At 36.8% G+C, this 25,172-nt stretch overlaps 1 protein-coding gene across 12 annotated transcripts in view; it reads right to left on the reverse strand.

Annotated features, from left to right (window-relative positions):
• RGS7 (regulator of G protein signaling 7) overlaps positions 1-25,172 on the reverse strand; it is a 614,677-nt gene that overhangs the window by 290,410 nt on the left and 299,095 nt on the right. For all 12 annotated transcript variants that reach the window (XM_067729464.1, XM_067729458.1, XM_067729455.1 and 9 more), the window contains one exon: positions 24,806-24,902. In XM_067729464.1, coding sequence (XP_067585565.1) covers positions 24,806-24,902 — 97 coding nt within the window. The remainder of the gene's footprint in view (positions 1-24,805; positions 24,903-25,172) is intronic.

The raw sequence follows: 25,172 nt of genomic DNA on the forward strand, positions 1-25,172 counted from the left end.
CGTGGGGATTTTCTTGCCTTTTGGGAGGTCTGAGGTCTTCTGCCAGCGTTCAGTAGGTGTTCTGTAGGAGTTGTTCCACATGTAGATGTATTTTTGATGCATTTGTGGGGAGGAAGGTGATCTCCAAGTCTTACTCCTCTGCCATCTTGAAGGTTTCCCCTACCCCACCTTGTTTTTATTTAGTCTTATTCCTTCACAATTCCTCACTAACATTAGATTATTGGTGAAAATCTGATCAGAGTGAGTGATGTAGGAAAGCCACAGATTACTAAATCTTTTAGTGGACGTTAATAGTTTTGAAGAATTTGAGTATTTCATATGGGGATCACTCCATATTCTCCTCTTAAAAAAGGCAGTAAGAGTTTTGTTTCTGGCTTGGATTAGGGCCTGATCAATTGCCAAAGAACTGCAGGCTCTCACACAGAGATTCAGAGCAGAATTACAGCTTCTCAGCATGGAAATCTCAGAAAGCAAGTAATTTAGGCCCCCAAACAGATATTTTAAACAGAGGACCTATTCTCTTTAAAAGTATGGGATTTATCTAATTGATAGTCATTTAAAACTTTCTGCTGTCACCTGCCTTTCTTTCTTTAGATGCCATCCTCTATTACCAGAAGATGCTCTGAAGTAACAAATATCTAGAGAATTAATAGGATTCTAATTTAGTGCTTTACTGGGTTTCTGTAAAGCTGGTTAATTTTTCTGTAAATTAATGCAAATTATTCAAAATAGAAAAACAATCACTAAGAAGAAATCATTGGCATAAAAACTCAGATGTTGATCCATGACACCATTATTTTTCATAACAATTATTTTACTCAACTCAATTAAATTATCTTTTTGCACTGGACCGATATACTGTGTCTCTTCCTATTTCCCAACTTGGAGCAATTCTTGAAATTACATTATTCATTCATTCATCTATTCATTAATTTGGCATATATTATTGACAATCCATTGTGTGTCAGTCACTGCTCTTTTTTTATTACATTTACAAATGATGGTATTATTATAATGTATGAAATCAGCATTTACTTTTACGATCCAAGTAAATTTACCAAATTTAAGAATCTTAGAGATCTTGTCCAAAAACCTAGGCACGTGATACGTGAGAGAAATCAGATAAGGGGCAGGCTGTGCATTTTGCAGGTCAATGTTTTTCTAAGACATCTGTATTAGAAACACTTGAAGTGCTTATTTAAAATGCAGATTCATAGCCCCAAATCAGATTATCTGGGGCCATGGCCCAGGAATCTGCATTTTTAAACCAGTGCTCCAGGTATTCCTTGTGCACCTAAAGTGCCACAGGAACCTTATGGAAGAGGGAGAAGAAAGGAGCTCTGCACACAGTCCCTTCGACAGGAACATCTTCACTTTTAAGTTTTTAACTTACTGGGGTTCCTGTGTGGTGTATCCAGAAAAAAAAATAGATTCCAGTGCTAGAGTTTCTTTGAAAATCCCTTCCTTTAAGTGTAACTTCACTATAAAGTCATATATATGAGACTCTAGCTTGAACCATCATTATATTTTAAACATGGTGTAGTGAAGAAGCATGGAGTTTGGAATTAGAAAGATAAACCTTCACCACTTCTAGTTGCATAAGCTTGACAAGCTAGTTAATCTGTGTGAGTCTTGGTTTTTTCTTCTATAAAACTGGGACAATACCAAGGAATAATGACAAGGTAGTTGTTCAGATTGAAAGATTCACAGATAAAACACCTGACAAAAGAGTTGGCTCAGATGGGTGCTCTCCGAGTTTTAAACATCCTCCCCACTCCCCAATTTTGTCAGTTTTTACAGAGTAGCCACACAAGAACTCTTTGCTGAAATGCTGTTCCTGAAGACATTAACCTTTCTGTTGTACAAGACGTCAGATGTTAAATTTCCTTTAGAATGTGGCACCAGGATCAAGTTCACTGTTTTTTGGTTAAAATATTATGTTTCTATTTAATATCAATGGGAATTATACACACCACCATAGTTTAGTTTAAGTTACTGGTAATGTTATTAATGTTCAATAACAAAAACATTTATTACTCTCTATATATTGCTTATATTTATTTTTTAAAGTATCTCTTTCTTATTTATTCACCAATTTTTCTTATCCATCCAATTGGTTTATTGGGAGCATACACTGTCAAGTGGAAGAGCTAGAATCTGACTACCTGGGTATAAATAAACTTCATTTACTAATTAGCTGAGTGATGTTAGATGAACTATTTCTTAGCCTCAAACTTCCCAGGTGTTAAACTAGGCTAATACTTCTTTCATAGAATTGCTGTGGGAGTTAAATAAGATAAATCATATGTAGCTCTTAGAACAATATCTGGCATTTGGTATGCACTCTAATGATGCTATTTAGTATTATTTACCACACAGAGAGTAGTTACTGACAATAAAACAGCATGTAAGTGCATACAAACCATACATTATAAATTAATAATGTAGTAAATGATATTCTCATTTATCTCATGCAAGAAAAATTAACTACTACCTTTATGAAATTTTGATCTTTATTTCACTCCTAACTCTAACCTATTACCCATAAAGGCATTCCTCATTTACCCTCAAGATTATCTATATGAGTGAATGGATGAGCAATCAGAAATGTACATGCATTGATCCAAGTTCCATTGATCCGTGTTATGAAGAGCAGTATAACTTTGAAGGACCTAGTCCCTTCTAGGATGGCACACTCAAACAATCATGCTGACAAAAAAAGATACTTTCAGCTCTGCTTTGCTCTGGTCTCCTTAAGTATAAACACTGCAAATGAAGGAACTACACTCGCAGGACTCCTGCGAGTTGAACAAATCACTTCTGTTTCCTTCTCTCTACCCATGCGCCAAGTTCATTACTATTAAAAATAAAACTGTGAGATCTTGATTAAATATTTACAGTGGGCAACACTGTGACCTCAACACATAGTTCTTATAGCCCTCTTTCTTTATTTCCTAAGAGCCTCATCTCTTTAGATGAGCCCAATTGTCTACCTCTCATCTCTAGCTCCTCAAATAATAATTACCATCACTTCTAAGACCCACTCAGAGATACTCACTGAAGCTTTTAAATTATGGTACTTGATTGACTTAGGAACAAGAATAGCAAAAACTGAAATCTATCAGAGGCATTATGTGGACCATTATTGTAAGACTTCTTGGTGTTAAGGTGGAACAGAACTGCTTGCCCTTTACCTTGTTGTAGGAAGAAATAAGAAAGAATCTTCAGGCAAACTTGGTTGTTACAGAGCTTCTGAGATCATTGGCACAAATAAGCAACTAATGTGTTGATTTGGTGGAAAGACAAGAAATGTTTCCTTCCTGCACTAAAATACAGCGTGTCCTACTTTACATTGTTTAGCATCAGGAGGTCTGAATTTCCCAAAGGGCTTAACTGCTAATTAGCTGTGTGAAGTTGCCAGATGAATGCTGTTAAGCCTTAATGTACCCATTCTGGTGAAATACCACAATAGTTAAATGAAGCTAAAGTAATGATCTCTATTACGTGTTGCAGCTTGACTTAGCTGTGCCCTCCGTTGTATTATAATATTTACAACGTGGTGTTATGAAGATCATTGTGTATGTATCTTCCTCTCCCACTAGGCTGGAAACTCCTTAAGTATAAGGATTGTCCCTGATTTAACTCTGTATTCCATGATACTAGCTTGACACTTAGCAGACACTTATCAATGTTAAGTAAGCAGGGACTGAGTGAGGACCACTGAGAACTATCTCTCCAGGACTTTGGATACCTATACATACAGTTAGTAAACATTCATGAAAAACCAGAAACCTACTCAGAAATGTGAACTTTTTCTAAGTACAAGATCTGAAAATATATTAATAATTACAGAAATCATTATAATCAGAACAATAAATTATTATGTTTCCTATGGTTGGTTTCTTACCTAATAGTTAAGATGCATAGGTAACTGCTCCCAACTAAATGATCTGGACAGAGAGTAGAGTTGATAGGCTGAGTCCAAAATGGAATATAAAGTAAAGCCATACATTGAGGTTTTTAAAAAAGCAACAATATAGAATGGAGCAGAATTGACAGCAACTTATATGAGCTTTGTTTTTGTTGACCATAAGCTACCCCACCAGCCAACAGTGGGATGAAGCTAATAAGCTATACAGAATGCATTGTATTAATTCAATGGGTAGGTATTTAGACCAGAGAAAATAAAGTTTACTTTCAGCTTTTGGGTTCTTTATCTTCCTTCCTCCCTCCCTCCCTCCCTCCCCTTCCCTCCCTCCCTCTTTCTTTCTTTCTTCCTTTCTCCCTCCCTTCTTTCCTTCCTTCCTTCCTTCCTTCCTCCCTCCCTCCCTCCCTTCATTTCTTTCTTTCTGTCCATCTATCTAAAATACTATTGGTAAATCTAATTTTGGAAAGATCCATACTGTAACCAAAGCTAAAGATATATGGACACTCTGGATTTCCTTTAGCTTTTCTTCCTTATTCTGCTCTATGACAGCTAACAACCATAGCTAAAAACTTCCTGAGCATTTATCAGCACCCAGCTACTATAGCAATAAATTACATATATTAACTCATTTAATTTTCACAACAACCACTATCACTCTTTTTCCACAGATGAAGAAACAGAAGCACAATAGAGTCTAAGGTCACAAAGTTCATGAATGGAAGGGCTGGTTTTAACTGGGGAGTGTGGCTTCAGGGTTATTCATAATCATTACCTCACAGTGCCTCTCCTCTGAGGATGTTGTAAATGGAAGGTGCAGGAAAGCAGTATAGTTGTGACATCAGGGAGAAAGATGTTTGAAACACAAGAAGCAAAATAGGAGTAGATATTTTTCCAACTTTGCTCAATATCGCAATCTTTATATTACCAGAGATATATATAGATATTTTAAAACTAGTAGTGTACTTTTGTATAGTTAATACAATGATAACTCTGATTCCTCCATGTTCCGTCTCTCCAGAGAAATGGAGAAATTTGACTATGCCTAATTTAAAAGCTTTAGCACCTAGTAGTAAAATTCCAATACCTCAGAGCAATAAAGAATAACAGGTACAAATCTGCTAACACAATTTCTATATAAGTCAGTAAGAGAAAAATTTAAACATTGCATGAATGACAATCCTAATGAGGAGAAGAAATTATGCAATGATATCAGACCACTTTGGGGAGGAAGGGATAGTATAACACCTTTCACCTTTATTCAAGTTTTCAAATATGGCTTTTTGTACTACTGAAATGGTGAGAGATTCATGAAAATGTAAAAGAAACACAGTTTACTTTATTGCTGACTTATTTTTGACCCATATGAAAATGTACTAATGTAATAATCAAAAGTGCCCTTGACAGCAACATGCTATTGGAAAAAATTACATTGAAACAAAATTAAATGACAGAAGGAAAAAATAAACAGAACCTGTACTAGGAGGAATTCATATATCATAAATGCCTTATATTTACTGGGTGTGTGCATATATGCATGTATAGATATGAGATATATATGCATATAAATTACATTTAATGTTCCAACACTCTTAAGAAAAAGGAAGGCATGGTTATACTCATTTTACTGAGAAAATGGAGTCTCAAATACACTACACTAAGCACTTTGCCCAGTGGCACATAGAAGTTAGGCAGGTTCAAAGAGGATCAGATGACAAAGCCTCTGTCTATGATAATACAGGGCCATCCAAAGAAGGGCAGCATTCTTTCTCCTGACAAGGAGACTATATGCACGTCTGCTCCCTGAACCAAGGTGAGGGAGAAAGTTGACAGATGTGGAAAGGACACATGAAGAGGGACTGTAAATGTAACATCTGGAAAGGTAAGTAGGGGAAGAAAGGAAGCAGCTGAATTGGTCACTTTTATGACACATAAGTTGATCAGTTCATTGATAATTTGCCATTCTACTCCATACAGCTCAGTAATTCAAATAAACTTGTGGGATTCTCCACAGCTTGGTAGAAATGTAAAGAAGCCTCCAGCCAAGAAGTCATTAGGGTAGGCTAAAGAAAATCAATTTATTTATGATCTGTCACTTCTATAAGCTGGGGAATTAGAGGTTTTCCAATGTTAGTCAAGCAACTGTTTTCTAGCCTCTTTGTAAAACTATTTTTAAAGTTCACCTTGACCGAAAGATGACCTTAAAAAAAGCTTTACCAAGATGAGAAAATGTTTTCCACACAGCCATCTGTGAGTGCCATAAGGAGATGCCTCTTCAGGGCTTGATTAGGGACAAAGCAAGCCTCCATAGGAGGATGTCCACACTGTGAGCAGAGCTGCCCCACTGCGAAGCAGGCACAAGGACAAACCCAGAGGATGTGCGGGCATGCCTGGAATGGGTAATAATTTTCTTAGGCATGGAATTTAGCAAGCCATTACAAGAAAATATTGTGAGAACAAACCAACAGGAGGCCATGTTTGGGTAACCAGCTATCGGGTACAATGTGGGATGTTCCTTGTTTAGAAGAGAAAATGAGACAAAATTCATTATATTCACATAACTCAGAGGGATGAATGATGGGGATAAAAAAAATGCCCATTTCTCCTCAAAAAGCTGGACAAGAACATTGGGTTTCCATTATGTGCACATTTTATAAAAACTGAATCAAAAAATGTTGATTGTCTTCCTTTTTCTGATATTTACTAAACATATATTCTCTAGTTATCTTGGTGGCATGCGGCATTTTCTATAAAAACTTTGTATTTCATGACTACTTTAATTTTTTCCTATTTCTGTAGGTATTTCACTTTAGTTTATAGCTGGAGGAGCATACTCTGCAATTTTAGTTTTCTAACTCACTTTCTAGGTAGGAGGTTTTGGACTGGACTGATTATATCTTAGCTAATAGGGTATTTCCCAGAGCCAGCATGCCTTGCCAGATATTTTAAACATCACCAAATAAAAAGATATCCATTCACCTTTCACAGCACTAGTTTAGTAGACATTCCATGGTTTCTGCTAAGAACTGCTCCTGAACAGAAGGCTGGTTTGGTTTAAGAATGTGGTTTAATTAATGAATTCCTCAGTTTCTGTTTTGTCCCTATGCTAGTTTGCTAGGGCTGCCATAACAAAATACTATAGACTGGATGGCTGAAACAACAGAAGGTCATTTTCTCACAGCTCTGGAGGCTGGAAGGCTAAGATCAAGGTGTCAGCAGGTTTGGTTTTTCCTGAGGCCTCTGTCTTTAGCTTACAGATGGCCACCTTTCTCACTGTGTCCTCATGTGGCTTTTTCTCTGTATACACCCATCCATGGTGTCTCTCTGTGTGCCCTAATCTCCTCTTTTTATAAGGATACCAGTCAGATTAGATTGGGACCCACCCCAAGGGCCTCATTTTAACTTAACTACTGCTTTAAAGGCCCTATACCTCAAAACAGTCACATTCTGAAGTACAAGGGGTTAGGGCTTTAACATATGAATTTGGAGGGGACAAAATTCAGGACATAACAGTGCCTTAGAGAACATGCATGAGATTAAAGACAATTATTACTATGTAAAAGTATGCCAGGCCTGGGTTCAAATCTTAGATATCTTATTTATTAGCAGTGTGATTCTGGTCAAGACATTTTTGCTCTCTGATCTTCAGTTATTTTGCTATAAATGGTGAAAAAGCAGTTGTGCTTACCTCACAGGGTACAGAGAGGCTCAAATAAAATGTCCTGTAAAAGCTTTGCTAATCCTTAGATGCTAAATTACTTTTAAGGTAAATTTTTACTAAGAATATTATATATGAAAGTATGCTGTGCTAAATTTTTATACATTCCTTAATTTAGTTATATGATTAATCTCACTAGACAAATACAGAGAACAATTAACAATCAAAGGTCCAATCAAGAAATCTAGATGAATGTTCAGGTCTACATCCTGACTTTCACTCACTCTCTAATATTAATTAAATCACATTTCCAATCACCTCCATCCATAGATGAACATGGGACTACACTACCTACCCCAATTAAGGCAAAAATGAAAGAGGGAGGGAAGAATAGAAAGGAGAAAGAAAAGGGGAAGGAAGGAGGATCTTCACTTTAAACATGAAGTGCTATGTGACACTTAGTCTTTTCCTTTTACTGAAAGATGTTTTACCACTTTCAAATTACATAAAAAGCGTAGAAGTTGAAATAATTAAAGAAATGGATAGAACTAGATGGCAATATTTCTGACATCTCTCAGAATAGATCCACAATCTAGTAATCTAAGTGGTAAAGATATTTTGAAAGACATCTGATACACATACAGCACATCTGATGAGTTAAGCTGGGTACACTTAAAAACTAAAGCTTTCATTAAACTATCACAGTGCTAGAAATACCAGAAGACCTTGAGAAGTGACAAATGTAGGGGACAGTTCTGCCAGAGTGCCCTGTGACCTTGCATATGCCCACAGAGACCATGCACACAAGGCTCAACTGCAGTCTGACCATGTCTGTGCAGAATGTTCTCTGCCATCCTTCCTGGAGCATGGCAAGACAGATATTCTGTGAGGAGCTGTTGCACAGACTATCTTGCAGGAGGCTCTCCATTTTGCAGAAGGCTGCCATGAGGCTGTTTCCCATCAACCTTCCTGGTTCCAGGGAAGCATGGAATTTTCCACTTTGTCCTTCTTTGGGCATAGCTGCAGACCATAATGCAGACCATAACTACAGTGTGGAATTGACTTCTCAGCTACAGAGTGACCACCACTTGTGTCATGTGTCATCTGGTCCCTTTGGGTTTGGTGGTATCCTGTGCGAACAGGGACATGGTGAACTAACACCATGCTGATGTTAGTGTGTAAGTGAAAACACTGAATACATTTGGGCACAGCAATGTTTCCTTACCAGCCAAGTCTATGAATAAGTCAACTGTTTTAAAATGTATCCAGGATTTCTCTTAAACATGTATGGTAAGACATACAGACACAGAAATGATAGTCATGAAGGAAGAAGGTTTATTCACAGTTTCCTATAGCAGGAGGAATGGCATGACATGTGGGGCCACATGGGGAAGCACCAGGGTCAGTCAGGAGGCAGAGAGAGATGGGGAAAAGCATGGACAAGAGCCTCATTGTCATTTTCATGGGAAAGGCAACGTAAGACAGGGTAAGCAGAATTAGGATTGCCTAGTTTGAATAATTTCAGAGGGCTCTGAGGAATAGGGGCTGTCCCGAGTTGTCTGGTACCTAGCCATGGGGTGAGTAAGATGGGATCAGTGGTCCAGAAGTGTAAGAGCCCTGTGACAGCCAGAGAGAGGAGGTGGTGGGGATGTGGGCTTTGGATTTTTTGGCTTGCATATGAAAGGCGCACTTGCATGCCAATCCTTTACCTTCTCTAGAAATTGGCCAGCCCTGGAAGTGGCAGTATCTCATGGGTAAGCAAGGACCCAAGATGTCAAAGCATCAGAAAATATATAAAATAAAATTATGACTGATACATTGTTCAAGGAGATGACACTGTGCTGTTGCTTAAGGACTGCTGTACTACTCAACGATAGACACACAAAAAAGAAAACAAGCATTTATTTAGCATCTCTGTGTGTGGGGATATAGAAGTAGGTGAGACAGAGTCCTGATCTCAAGGAACTTACAGACCAAAACTAATGAAATAGAAATGAGGCACCAGACCAAACAAACAAAAAATCTTAGAAAAGATGATCATTAATGTAAGAAACTGACCATGATTTCCAAAACTATTAAGAAAAATGTAATGCATAAAAAACGTTTTAGAGACAGTAAAAAGTATACAAATCTTAAGTTACCTTTGAATTATGTTAACACAGAACCTTTTCTTTCAATGAAAACTTTAGTGTCTATAAATTAAAAGCCCAGAATAAAAATTGTAAGTTTAAAATTACTGGGAATACACAGGTAAACAGATTTTAAGTTCCATCACTTGCTCTGTAAATTCAGAAAGAGTATACCCCTCTCACTAGCCAGTCTTGGAAACTCTCTTACCTACTGATACCCTTGATTGCACAGGGCCTTGGCTGTTGTCAACTTAAAGAAATATTTGCTGAATTATTGAAGCTGAATCAACGCCTTTCTCCAGGTGTGTGTATGTTTGCACCTGTCTTCCTGTATAATGTCATTACTTTACACTTCAAAAGAAATTTAGATTGGAAACAAATGTCAGTACATCATGGCCATTCTCTGGGGCCAGTGACTTCCTCCAGAGGGGAATTCGCTAAGCTTGCAGCTAGGCAGTAGGTTGGCACCCTGCAGGCAGACTGGGGAAAGAAGAACAAAGTCAGTAATTCAGATTTTCACTTATTTACCTTTTCCACCCCAGCTCTCCCTGCTGCATTTGGGATTCTCAAATTAGGAGCTGCACAATATTTCCAGAAAATATAACTCTGTGACTTTTCTGGAAGGTTGCATGGAGTGGGGGAGGGTCCTGGGGATCCAGCTGCTCTAGATCTATTGTTTCAATAAATCTCTTTCCAGCCTTGTTTCTCAACTAAGTCTTTCACAGAACTGAGTTCTGTGGGGCAAACTGGCTCATTTCTCACTGGGTTGGAAGTTGGGTTATATAGTTCTGTCCATTCTGCTAAGTGTGAACACTTACTTCTCCTCCATCACTTTCCTTATTCAAAAAAAAAAATTGCATCTTTCATCCGTTGCTTCATTCTCTCATTGTCCCTGTGGGTTAATACCTTTCAAACAGTCCTTTGTTGTCACTTCTGTGGGTTTGGGGAAGAATAGGAGATGATAAACTCTGTTGGTCATTCTTCCATGTTGATGAAAAACTCCCAGTGCAATTGGGTAGAATATGCCTTCTCATTTTTGTATCATCAATGTATTTCACAAAATCTGACTGTAGAAGATACTCAATGAGAAAACATTACTGAAGAGGTGACTATGTAGAATTAATATACACTTGGACTACAAAGTTAGATAAACTAGTTGGTTGAGCAAATATTTTCTGATCATGTATTCCATACCAGGGCCACTGATACATGATCTGAGAGTAAATAAAACACAGCTTTTACTTCTTGTGGTCCATATTGTGGTAAAACTCCCTCAGAAAGGGGTGAGCCTGAAAAATTGCAGTGGGCACAAGAGTATGCATTACCAGCTTCTTTCTAGTGTTAAGCGTCTAGGAGGAAGAAAAAGCCACAGAAACTTGATTATAGTAATATAATTAAGAAGTTAATGGGCAATACCTGGTAAAATTAATTCATCATTTATAAATGCCATCTTCTTTCTTTGAATCTCTGTAACTGTGGGAAGTCAAGGCTAGGCCGTAGACCTCAGTGATAAAAGTAGACAAAAATTAACTGTCTTTGGTCTTAGACTGCTCTATCTTTAAGCAGGAAAAATGATGCATTATTTTAGTTTTGCAACTCAAAGAAATAAAAACAGGCAACTTTAAAATTACCCCCCCCCAAAAAAAATCAAAATAACTAAGTTTGGTGTCAGATGCAAAGAATCCCTTGGGAAAAAATGAGGATTGAAGATAATTAAGAGGAATGTATAATTCAGAACTCATTACCAGAAGACAAGGTTAAGCTAACTTAAGTAAAATGGAAATTTATTGGCGCAGTAGCTGAAAAGCTTCAAGTATAGCCGGATATAGGTGCTCAAAAGTTGTTCTCAAGACCAAATTTCATTCTAATCTATGGCTCTGCTCTCCTCTGTACTAGTTTCACTTTCAGACAAATTTTACCTTAGGTTTATACCTACTAGCTTAACAACATGCAGAAAGAAAGGGTCTCTTTCCTCAACTGTTCCAGCAAAAGTACTGGCCATGATTATCTGATTGGCCAAGGCTGAGTCACATTCCTTCCCCTAGCCTTGATCCAGAGATTGGGTGGCCCCACTCAAACCACTTGGACTGAGAGTGGGATGAGATAGTTCCCAAAGGAAATCCAAGGAGATAGTGCCAGGAAAAGGGAGGATGGCTTTGAAGCCATCAAATACTACAAATAGCTACAAATTGGTGTAATCTAATACTGGCCTTGGAGTTTTGGCTGTATCACCGTTTTCCAAAACTATTTAAGTTGTGAAACAAGCCAGACTGCTTGGCACTGAAGGGTGGTTTTGAGTGCAGTTATCTTGAATTATTTACTGATCTTCCAACACATTTGCCCCCAGCAACCATTAAAATCCATCTCTTGCCACCTGACCAGAAAGGTTAAGAGAAATAAATATTCAGTAACCTCTAGAGAAAGGGTAGAATACTTATTTTTAGCTTTCTGGTATTTGATCATAAATGCTTTCAGCCTGGAATGACTTCAGTGAGATTTGTACATGTGAAGGCTGCCAAAAAAGAGAAGGGGGAAAAAGTCAAACATTAAAAGAAACCTCCTTGCTCTCATCTGAAAGAGGAAGATCCTTAAATTTTTAAAGAAAATGTTAGTCCTATTTTGACCTTCCTTTCTGGGTTCTCTAAGGCTTAGTCTAACAAAGAGGTCAGGTAGCAAAAAGCTTTAAAAACCAAAGATTTTATACGTAGAACTCATTAACCCTTTATTAACATGTCTTTGATAAGGGAGAGAAAGAGAGAAAGCAGGTCTTCCCAGGCAATCCAGTCCTCTATATTCTCAGTATCTTCCACAGATGGGCCCTGGAAGATTTCTAACATGAAATTTGTTCTGAGGAAGAAAGATCACTAAAAAGCACATGATCTCATGAAGATGTATGGGTCCCAAAAACTGTCCTTCTGAAAAGAACTACCAAATTAGTTTGTCACCTTAAGATACCACTATTTGTGGGGTGAGAATGACCAAGTGACCAATGATTTTTCACATGAAGCTTACATCAGGCTTTGCTTTCCAGACATTTTACATCATCAGTGCAACTCCGTTGATTGTATCTTCTAGATTGACGCTTGGAATGATGCATCCATCATCAAACTCTGTTCCAAAATCATTTGAAATTGGCAGTTTTCAGGTATCAACTTGCAATGGCTTAACACTCAAAGCCACCCTAAGGTTATACTGAGCAGCCCACCTGGAGGACCCCCCAGAGGGTGATCCATATCTGCCATGATGTGTGGAAAAGATGACGCTATTTGATTCGAGTGCCATGTTTCTCAGACTGAGCCTCTTCTACAATGTCCTTCATCTGCCTCCATATCCCTCTCCCTTTAACTGATGAGCTTTCCCTGACCAGCCCCCAGACCTCCCGATGGCTTCCTTCCACCAGGAACCCCCACAGACACGGAACACTCAGCACTCAGCAGTAAACAATGGGGGAAATTTTGCTCAGTGAAGAACTCCAATGCTGCAAAAGAAAGGGTGTAGTTTCCAAAACTGTCATTTTGTTCACATGTGAAATTTGACCGTGTGTAAATAATTCCCCAAATCTCCAGCTAATGACAGAAATCACACTCTAAATTAATTCCACATCACAGGCTAGAGACAAACCTAAAGGTCTAATCTCACAACTTTTCTGACTCTCCCTGCTCCAAACAAACGCTCTTAAGTCAACCTTCTCCTTTCTCAATAGAGTCCTGCATATAGCAAAAGGGATAAGTAATTTTGTACATGATTTCCACAAGAAATTGTTTCAAAGAGAAATTTAAGAATAAACAACTACCCAAAATGTCTCTTTGTAACAAAATGTGACAGAGGGGAGTTAGGACAAATATCTTATATTTACACGGAAAGTAAAACCGTTTCCCTGGAAACAGATCTGAGCAGTTATGCAAATGACATGAGTTAGCAGAAATCTGACCCAAAGAATAAATGAAAGGGACAAAATGGCTAACTGGGACACAAGTCTGTTCTGCGGTCATCAAAAATAAGAACAAATGTGAAAATTATGTAATGTGACAGTCCTGGTATTTGGATAAAAGTGATGGACATAGTGCTGTGGAATTCTGGATGTGCCCCAGTTCTGGGAACATTCATGGTTTGTTCCAGGGAAGTTTACATAAGCATGGTCCCTTGTTTAGCCCTCCAGCTATTGTTCTGTTTTTGCTCTGCTTTGTTCTGTTTCTTTCCACTACACGTTCTCAGCATGTTGTTTTCTTCTCCTTCATTGACTGTGCCTATCTCCTAAATAAACATGGCACTTTTTCACTGGATAAGATACCCAAGTACTATGGTGAATGGACTGATGCTTGTAAAGTAATCAAGTCTCAAAAGAAAAGCCCCTTGATTACTACCCATGTCACCTTACCCTGAGAAGTCTCTTACTTGACTGATTTCTTTGTAAAAGAGAAAAGGGCATTTACAAGCTGAATGCAGAATGAAACAGGAAGGATTCAAATTATTTAATGGGATCAGATTATGATATATATATATTATAATATTTAACACACTATATGATAATGTATTATCATAATTTGTATATATGTACACACACACACACACACACACACACACACTAGATTATCCTAGATTTAAATGTCAGCTCTACAGCTTACTTAACATGTGTCCACTGTGTTCCTATAAATACCTTCCCTGCAAGCAGTTTCGCCTACAACTAACTGGCTGTGAGGCCATTTTGCTGAAAAAGACAAAATATATGGTTGACATCACACTAGAAAATGATAATATATCAGTTTTTGCAAATCCTTTGGTGAGCTAACCTAAGCCATATTCTGTTAAAATTTTCAACGTTTTCAAGAGACTTATACTCATCAGGAATCATGTAACCATTTGGGGGCCAGGAGGATAAGAGGAGGTTGATTCTCCTTTTGCCTCCAACTTCTAGTATTATGTCATAAATTTGGAAAACACAGCAAGAGAGAACAAGCCGTTGTAACTAAATTAGCTAAAGAATCGATCATTAATGCCTTCAAAAGCTGTTGGGAATTACTAGCCGCCTCTTCTATTTGCTTAACTTGGAAAACTTCTGATTCTGACAGGTGGGAGGGATGACTGCTCACCAAAGGATTTGCAGAAACTGGTATTTTATTATTTTCTACTGTAATCAAAACAAAACTGTCAATCAACCAGTTATTTTTTTCTTTTATAGCAAAATGGCTTTACAGCCAGTTAGTTGTGCTGTGAAACTACTTGTGGCAAAGGTGTTTATGATGAAAATACCTAGAACCTTTCTAACAGTCTCTCCTTAGCCAAGTTATTTAACTTCTCTGAACTTTACTTATCTTTGTGAGGACAATAATATATAAAAGAATACACCTAAAAAGTAAATATTTACTGAATATCAAGTATATTGTAAGCACTCAATAAATGCCGGTAGTTCCTATGATAGTGGTTATGACCAAAACATTGATATTCTTATAAGCATTGGAGCTGGAGCTGTCACTTAACACATAATGTTCTCCTTTGCAACATGAGATACAGGACTAAAATCCAGGTCTCTTTACTACCAGAATATATATACTTTTTGCACTATTCTAGACAGGGTTGAAGAATATTTACATTTAAATATGGGAATGTCTGATGTTGTAAATATTCACTTTAAACAAAATAAAATTTAAATTGAGAGTGTCTTGGACTCTGGAATCCATGCTGAGTCTCCATGCTGAAACCCATCTAAGCTAGTAAATGACAGCAAAGTAATTACACTGAGTGTTCTTTCCACTGCCAATGAATCAAAAAGTGGAATTTGTTGCGGATGTACCTGAATGCCTGGGACATCAGCTGTCCTATGAGAAGTCATTACATTTGCTGAGTATCTACTATCTGCCAGACACTGAATCTACAGAGGATTCAAATTGAAATGAGAAATTATTCTTGTTCTCCAAGTGCTTACAGCCACTAGTAAGAATCATAGCACATGCTCACTGAGGACAAAATGTCAGGTAAAATAAACTCCATGAAGACAAACATAGTGCTAGAAAAACTCAAAGAAAGGAATGATTAATACAGGCTGGCTTGGGGATGCCAATAGGGTAGGATGAGGGTAAGGACAGGATAGCTCTCTATCCTAGAATTTCTAGGAGGTGAAAAATGGAAGCCCTTCAAAATATGTTCAGAGAGAGAGGGAAATGAAGACAAACCCAGATGGTATCATCAGGATAAAAAGGCAGAGCAAAATGGTATACCTCGAACATTGTGCACTGATTCATCATTTCACAAAACACATACAGACCAGCAATTCAGTCATCAAGATTTATTCACTCTTGGAGATAATGAAGGCTTTAGTATCATCCCAAATAAACGTCTATCTCTACAGTCAATTTTGATCTCCTCCCAAAAGAAAGCAATGCTAATTCATTAATTTAAAGAAGTAAAGCTCCACTTTGATAGGCTTTTCTTTAGCAACCTATCATTTCTATGATTTTAGGAAAAAACTCACCAATGAGCAAAATTAAGCTTTTCAGGCCTGTTGCTTTAAAGAGAAGTCAACATTTGTGAAAATTTTCAGAGTAGGTAACTAATAAATGAAAAGTTAATATGTCTGCATCATTTAAATCTCCCAAAACAAATTTGCAAGATTGCCTCTATCACTATTTTATTCATTCACTAAGAGTCCAGATGACACAATTAGCTGGGTATTGACATTATGATAATAAAGAAGCTAGTTAAGAAAGTCAAAACGTGATTTATTAAAGGAAAAAAATCAATATCAATGTGTAATGATCTTAAGTTCCAATGGTATTATATGAAAAGAACAATTAATATGCATTCATCTCCCTAGAAGATTTCAATTTCATATGTTTAGTTACTTGTGAGGAATGAAAGATAGGACACATTAAAGCGTGCTAAAATCTATAAGGCACCTTGAGAATGTGGGAAATGATCATCAACTAATGAAAGTAATAGGTATTCAACAAATACCTTTTAAGGAGATACTAAAATAACCTTGTGCCAGATGCTACAGAGCCTCCAGCACAGGTAATTACCCCTGGTCTTGCAACAGATTAACTATCTAGGAGGAAAGAGAACGTATAAACCTGAGCCTAATCCAGGCCTCTGAAGGTGGTAATAAAAGTAATAATATTATTGGTATTAACTACAGTAATTTTTCCATTTATTGCTAATTTCCTGTGTGCCACACACAGATATATTGAATTTCCCAGTAACATCAACATCAAAAAATAAGAATAAACCCCAAGTATCCCATTTTTTCTTGCTCATCTCTTGTGCATGCATTATCTATATTTATCTAACCCTTTTGAACTGTTTATATTTTTAACACATGACCAGTAACAACTTCTACTTTTCATTACCTAGGCTTCCTTTTCAATCAGTCAAATTTTCAATCGAGTTTTTTCAAACTGTTAAATCTGCCTTGAGGTTAGATTAATAAATGGCATGAAATAGCTCTAATTCTAAGGAGCTGATATTCATATGGTTCTAAATATGGGTAGGATAGTTTCCTATTTCTGTCCAATTTCCTCCTATGTTATACTCAACACCTTATTCAAGACCTCAGTGGGGTCTTGTTGATCACAGGAGCACAACGGAGCAGCAACTTTAGGGACTAGGCTATTGGTGACCCTCTAGTTCCTTTCATGGGTCTTAAATATTAGTGCTGAACCTGCCCCAGACTTGACTTTGCATTATTTTTTATAAATGTATTATTTTCTATTTGGTTAAATTTTCTCTCTCTTGATAACTTTCCAGAAAGTCCTTCACATATCCTGGTGTTCTCATCTTTGATTTTTGTTTTCTTTCATGTTTGGGTTTTTACTTTTTGGAACAATTTGGCATCATCTGTAAATCTGAAGAGTCCAGATGCCTAAAGATAATATTTAAATTCTAAGATAAAATTCAACACAAGTTGGGATTCCCCAGACTTACAGACAGTTGTTTGTTTATGACTGCACTCTGTTTTCTGCCTTTTATCAATATATTGTTCCTTAACCATGCCAAAATACTCTCAACACTGCCATGTACAGTTCTTCTTTGTAAAAATGTAGTAGTGGTTTTTGGAAATTCTTAAAAAAGTACATCAATTGCCCTTTTTCCCCAAGTCCAAAAAATAAGCTACAATATTAGTGAGCCTCAATATTTCTCCATAGAACCTTGGCTACATGTTTGTGCATTTACCCTGTGTTTATCTATGAACCCTGTCAGATTCCCAGGTAGGAATGAGAGAACTAGAAGTTCATCATAGTTCTTAGAGTCTTTTCCAGAGAGGTCCTTAAGGATAGAAATCTGCTATTCTGTAGGCACAATGATTTTTGTCAAGTAAATTACATATTTTGGCTATTGATAATGATTTACTCTTGAGTTGTGTTCATAATCTTAAGTAAAAAGGTCCATCTTCAGAGATTTATTTACAGCTGTTGGTCATACAACAATAAAATGATTCAGTTGTGTTGGAAAGAGTCTTTGCCCTAGCGAGAACATATAGGGAGAAGCCATGTTCTGAGTAAAGGATAAGGTAACAGAACTACTCCAGAAAACCAACACAGTTGGTAGTCAGAGAGGACTCTTATCTGTAGAATTTTGACAGACATATTTATGTATTTGAACAGACTTTCCCTCTCTGGAATGAAGTTATTTGGAGGACAAAATCCAATCCAATCCCAATAATATTCACTTAAAATACAAAATAGCAAATTCAGATGTCCAAAAAGCACTCCAGAGAAACAGCACCACCATCTACAGTTACCCTGAAAGAGAAAAATAGTTCCTGGGTCTAATTGGCGTGGCTACAAAGAAAACTAAAGGTGAAATCAAAGCATTAAGGTATTACTGAATTTTTACCATTTCTTCTAACATTCTGGTGAAAACAAGAGCTTGCTTTTTATCTTGGTCAAATCAAATTGATTCAACCACATTTTAAAATAAGTCATTTATCTACAAATACAGTGAAAGCCCAATACATAGCTAACCTTATCATTTTCCCAGTAGTATTTAGCTATAGAAAAAGAATTATCTAGAACAAATGCCAGAGAGTCCAAGTAGCTGAGATTAGAATTCTTTACTATTTCTAACCACTTCATGGTGCTATTTTACAATAAGAGTGACAACTAAAATGGGGTGAAGAATCTTTCACAGCAAAGATGATTTAAATACCTGTTTGATTATGTGATAGTTCAGCTTCCCCTCTGTTCCTCAGTTTGGCTGATTGTGTAGTTACCATGTGCCAGTTGTTTTGTGACTTTGTCAGAGAGGTATGTCAAGAAGATGACAAAGAAAGGACTGGCTTTTGGCAAATGTTTATGTTTCTTGCAAATCTAGTTAAAATTTTTTGTTTTCTCCAAGAATTTATTTTTTCAGAATTGAACTTTAAGAACTGCCAATATTTTTAGATATTTTCTCTTTCTTATTTATTGCTTATAAATTTCCTCTTTAGATTCTTGAATTACCAATGGGATATTATAAAAGCAAAATATTACAAGCATGATTCATGCCAAAATATTTTACAATTGTTTTAAAAGCAATCTATTTCTCTCTGAATTTCTGTAGAACCCATGCTAGCCATTCCAATGACAGATGAAAAATATTTCACAGTAAGATGTCAGTTTCAGAAAAGAGCATCTTAGACTCTTAGAAATATCTTAGAATTACTTAGACAGTCTTACAGTCTCCAGAGAAAAATATTCCATAATATTTATTTCTAACTTTATTGTCCTTAAGTTAACTCCAGATGTAATCAGGTTTAAGTCATAAGGCACCCTGAAAGCTGTTCTCAAAAACTTTAGATGCAAAATATGTACTTATTAAACTTGCATTCAGCCAGTCCATATCACCAAGCTTTCTCCTTTTCTTTCTTACCGGTGCAGCTACCCACAAGATAAGTTTAAGACTATACAGATCATTTCTCCATGACACTAATAAACATTCATACAACCTTTGGAAGAATAAAAGATAAGAGGCAGGACATATTCAAATTATTTCATTTAAAAGCAACTTAAGTTTTAAGCTCATATATACTGCTGAGTTTCACATACATGCCTGAAAAGAACAAGGCCTCACAGAGAACTGCATACCCTGTTAGAGGACCAAAATAATAATAAAATATGAATAATGATTCATTATCCAGTAATATGAAACATAATAATTCCTATTTCCATGTAATTGGAGTAGCTCAGCATGTTACTGGTTAGGGCTTCCTTTGTTATCAAACTTGCTGAGAGTAAGAATAGAACACAGAGGGAAAAAATGGCCTGAGTGGATTCTAGAGAATTAAAGATGCTTTCTTGAGCCTAAGACTTGAGGCTAAAGTCTCAATAGAGTACTATTTAGCCTTAAAAAAGAAGGAAATCCTGCCTTTTGTGACAACATGGGTGAATCTGGAGGACATTATGCCAACTAAAATAAGCCAGACACAGAAGGACAAATACTGCATGACACCATATATATGAGGAATATAAAACAGTCAAACTCATAAAAGCAGAGAGTAGAATAGTGGTTGCCAAGCGCTGGGAGATGGGGAAGTGGGGACATATTAGTCAAAGGGTACAACTTTCAGTTACACAAGATGTAAAAGTTATAGAGATCTCCTGTACAGCATAGTGCCTATAGTTAACAAACTGTATTGCATACTTTAAAATCTGCTAAAATGGTAGCTCTTATGTTAAATGTTCTTACCCAGAATTAATTAATTAAGGCAGAAGCAAATTTTATGGGATGATGGATATGCTTATGGCATGGATAGTGGTGATGATTTCATGTGTTTATACTTATCTTCAAACTCGTCGAGTTGAATACATTAAATGTATAGAGGTTTTTATTTTAATCATACTTCAATAAAGTAGTTTTAGAAAAAAAGACTTAAGGCTAGCCAAACCCACACATCATAAGGACTATTAAGTAACTCTTCTGACTATAAATTTTGCTCTTGCCAATTGGTGGCAAGCCATTTTTATGAGAGCATGTAAAAAGTGATCCATTCAGATGAAGAATGGAAATAAGTTGCAAAAGAACAGTAACAAAAAGATGCAACTCCTTAAGTATCGATGTGCTTGTGATGGAGAATATCCTCAAGCTATTAAGACAAAAGACAGAAATATATGAAATGCAGGAATGGCTGACTTACAACCCCCAATTTATTTCTGACCATTTTAATGAAAACCTACACCATTTATAAAGAACTGAGAAGAGCGGTCAGATTTATTTCCTGTGGTGGCTTATCTGGAAACACAGTAACTTCCCAGTCAATCCATTGAAGAAAATTAAACTCATACAATGGGTAAAGGCTTATTTCACCATGATCTAGAATAAGTGAAATACTGAATGTCCAGAATATGAAAACATTCAAATGCCCACCACTGATTTCATTTCTTGAACTTGAGGGGGTCCAGTCATAAAACACCAATGGAACTGTCTAAGCTATCTCACAAGTTGAGAAGGCAATTCTGGGGGAAAACAAGGTTGTGATTGGACATTGTCCTACCCAAGGACATCTCCTATCCCATAGTTCAAGAGATCAACATGGAGTGTTCATCCAAAGATTTTTCATCTGATGTTGGGACCATGGAAACCAGGAGGGTGAAATTAACAACTCCAAAACCAAAATAATTAGAGAAGTCTTGGATGTTTAGCTGGAAGAAAGCATTTATCAGGAGGTGGGGAAAAATAAACAAACAAAAAATTTCCAAAGCCCAAACCACTGTTATATTATCTATGTAATAGCCATGATACTGGGTATGGATCTCAGATGTTGTGAGAGGATGGAATTGCATCATCATGTTCTTAATACAGCTGTTTTCCCCTGAGGTAGATATGAACATTACTTGGCCACCATGACATGTGTATTATATATGGGTGCTGCCCGGTAGAGCTGGATAGTTTCCATCCCTCCACATAACTGTTAATATCCCTCAATCTTAGAGGTTGAAGAGGCTCTTGGCTTGGAGTAAAGGAGCTAGAAGGAACTAGATTCTTCTTTATAATCCCTTCTCCCTCCCACAAGAGAAATAAACAAATCAAAACAAAACCAAAACAAGAAAAAACCATTAGACAAACTGGGGTGGGCTTGATTGAGGCCAGACTGCAGAAGAAATAATCAGGGCCCTTGAAGGGAAACAGAAAGCTCTGCACAAACACGTTGGCCACTGCACCCAGCAAAAACTGAGTGCTGGCCTGGAACCCAGTCTGGCCCTGCTGCCCTACTTAAGGCAGTACCTCTTAAACTTTAGAGTTAAAATTGTGATTCAGATTCAGTAGGTCTGGAGTGGGCCCAGATACTGTATTTCTAATAAATTCCCAGGTGATGTTGATATTCTTGGTTCATGGACCATGCTTTGTTCATCAAGCCTTTAGGGAGCATAAATGGGTAACCTGAAAGAGCTAGATCAACAGTATTTGAGACAGTTTTTCCCTTGTGAAATGGTCCATAACAAAATAGACTGCTTTCCCCAACAATCACACTACCTTCCTCTCACACATTACATCACTCATCACAGTTGGTTTCTGATTGAAGTAAGGGCCTAAAGTTAGTAGATCCCTTGTTTCATTAGCGGCTCTGAAGTAGAACATGAAAAAGAGAAAGAAGAAGCAGAAAGAGGCAGGAAAGTAAGCAGTGGGTAGCAAGTCAGGCCACAAAAGAATACAGGGATTAATCCCAAATCACCATAAGAAATAGCAGGAGAAGAAAATTACTAAAAAAGACCAAAAACTGCTAGTAAAGTAGATGGAGATTCAGACCATTATAATTTGGGAATATTAATACAAAGAGGTTGGTAAAATACTAGACATAATACTAGACATACAAATTAAATCTACAGCAAAGCATCTAATTGAACCTGTGAGGCAGAGAGCTCCTAAAAGTTTCTAGGAAACACTGAATGATAATTAGAAACTAATTACAGTAATATGAAAATTGTCATTGATATTCTCTTTATTTCACAGCTAACATTGTTGGTTTATGTTAATGAACATTAAAATAATAACAGGCACTTCATGGTTCAATCTCATTCTTACTTTTTAATTAAGACCTTAATATTGTCAATCAAGAGTTCTTCCAATACAATGCTATATTGGAATTGTATTGGAGGTATTATTACTTGAAGAACTCAACCAAAATTTTAGATTTACCATTAAAGCAGGTAACTCTAACTTGAAGCTCAGCTTAAACTGATGGGCAATCCTTTTGCGTTCAGCCATTAAATTCCTGAATTAAAACGCCTCTGGATGGGCTATGCACTATTTAATTGACCACAGCTCCCAGTTCAGAAGGGCAACTTAGTGAATTTATTTGCCTGGATTGTGAATGCATTTCAGTTTACAACCCCAGTATTGAAGTATTTTAAAGAGATAAGTTCTCTTTTTCATTGGTTGACAAAATACAAGTAGTTTTCATACTTGTGTTTAGAGGTAAAGTTAACTCTCTGAGTTATTGATGGCAAGGAGCTTAATACTTACTCGACGATACAGGACATATAAAAAAATAACTATAAGGCAAGGTGGGGCATAATAACTACCAACAGGGAGGCGAAACAACAATAACAACAAGTCTTTTGAGAGAACAGAGAACAAAACTCAGGATAGTTTTCTCCAAAGAGCTCTCTGAGATAGCTGCTGAAGAATGGACAGAATTTAATGGTCAGAATGACCTCGAAGTCTGGAAGTAGAATACTGAGGAAGGAAGAGATAAAGTCCCAGATATGGGAAAATATAGGGCATCATCAAGGAAGAACAAGAAACTGGAACAAAGTGGGACTGAAAGGCAGTAACAGGAAAAAGAGAATATGTTTTATTAGAGCAAAATGTCATGCTACTGCAGCTCTTATCTGCTCCATTGCTTTCTCTCTTTCATCTGAGAGCAATGCAGCTATTAAACATCAACATCTGGGCCTACTTATTTATGTTCTGGACCTAATTATTACCATTGTACCAAGGCTGAAGGATTCCTGGTCATTGGTCTTCTTTTGATCCTTGTTCACAAGAAAGCATCACACAACTCTTGTTCATGAATTCCATCAAGCACCCTCCCCTCCACATGCTCAGCACCAGCCTCCTTACTCTCCTTACTGGCTGCGAAGGTTTGGGTCTTTCTGACTCTGTCTCTTCTCTAAGTCATGCCATCCAAGGACAAAGCACACCCGAGTCCCCAGAGCTTGGCCATTCACTGTCTCCTGGAGCCAGAGCACCTATTTCTAACTTATTATTATCCATTTTCTCTAGGGCTTCTCTAGTCACTTTCAACCAAATCTGTGGCGTTTCCCTATTTCTAATAATAATTCCTATATCTCACAATCACCCAATTAAAAAACAAAAACCATTGGTTCATGTCATCTTATATCCTATATACTTAGTTATTCACCAAATCCTCATGCTTTTTCCTCTCTATTCCTCCACTCCCTGGCTATCAGATCCTTAGCATTCAAACTATTCCTACAAGAGCCTTATACCTATCACAGTGACAAGGACCCTTACTGAATATCAATTCACCCCAAGCACTTTCATCATAACATTCTCTGCAAAAATTGTAGGTATCTCCATATTTTCTGTTATATCAGAATTAGATTCTTTGGTTGGCTTTCAAAGACCCTAGACCCTCCTTATTTGACCCAACTCTACCTGTTCCCATCTATCCACCCTGTTCTTAGCAGTTTGGTTACTCCCAGTTTTGCATGCAGAATTGGTTGAGGTAGTAGTCTTGAGGCTGATATAATTCCTCATTTTTCAAACTCAGCTTATCACTGCTCTTCAGGAAACCTTTCTTGCCTCTTCATTGATTTTTGTCACCTTCCTAACTTTTGTATATAATCTACAGCACACTGTTTCATACATCTATATTTTAATATATATATATATATTTTCTGTTATTTCACATTTGTTCATTATGTCTTTGCAACTACTTTTGGGTAAGGTCATGAATTTTTCTTTTTTTTTGCTGTTTTGATTTGTTTTACTATCAAGTCAAGTATCCAACATGATGTTGAACATGACATAAATTTTTATAAGTAATTATTGAATAATGAGTTAGAGAGAGCGTCAATAGTAAATGACTAGAATAGATTTTACATAGTTATATGAAAAGTGCTGGAGAAAATAGTGTTACATTGAATGCAAACTTACCAGAGAAGACACTAGGTATCTTGGAAAGAAAGCTTTTGACGGTACGAATAGGAATTCCATTTTTTTCATCTTGCATGCGTGCTATGACGTCTTCCATCTAAATAACAATAATAAAATAATTAAAACGTTTTAAAAGTTGAACTTTTTGAGAAAAATCAGTCCTCATAAGAATTTTGTATACCTGTTTTCCCTAAGAATAATGCCATATTCTTGTCTTTCTATACTTTGTCACATTAATATTTTCAGTTTGGTTAAAAGATGATTGCGAAAACAGAAAGAAAGGTGGCTATTTCAGAGTTCATTAAGCTTAAGAAGAATTTTGTTCTTGGAATATTGCCTCTCTCCTGGTTTCACATTCTTTGGTTAT

This window comes from Pseudorca crassidens, chromosome 2 (assembly GCF_039906515.1).
Source record: "Pseudorca crassidens isolate mPseCra1 chromosome 2, mPseCra1.hap1, whole genome shotgun sequence".
In the NCBI taxonomy this organism is placed as follows: domain Eukaryota; kingdom Metazoa; phylum Chordata; class Mammalia; order Artiodactyla; family Delphinidae; genus Pseudorca; species Pseudorca crassidens.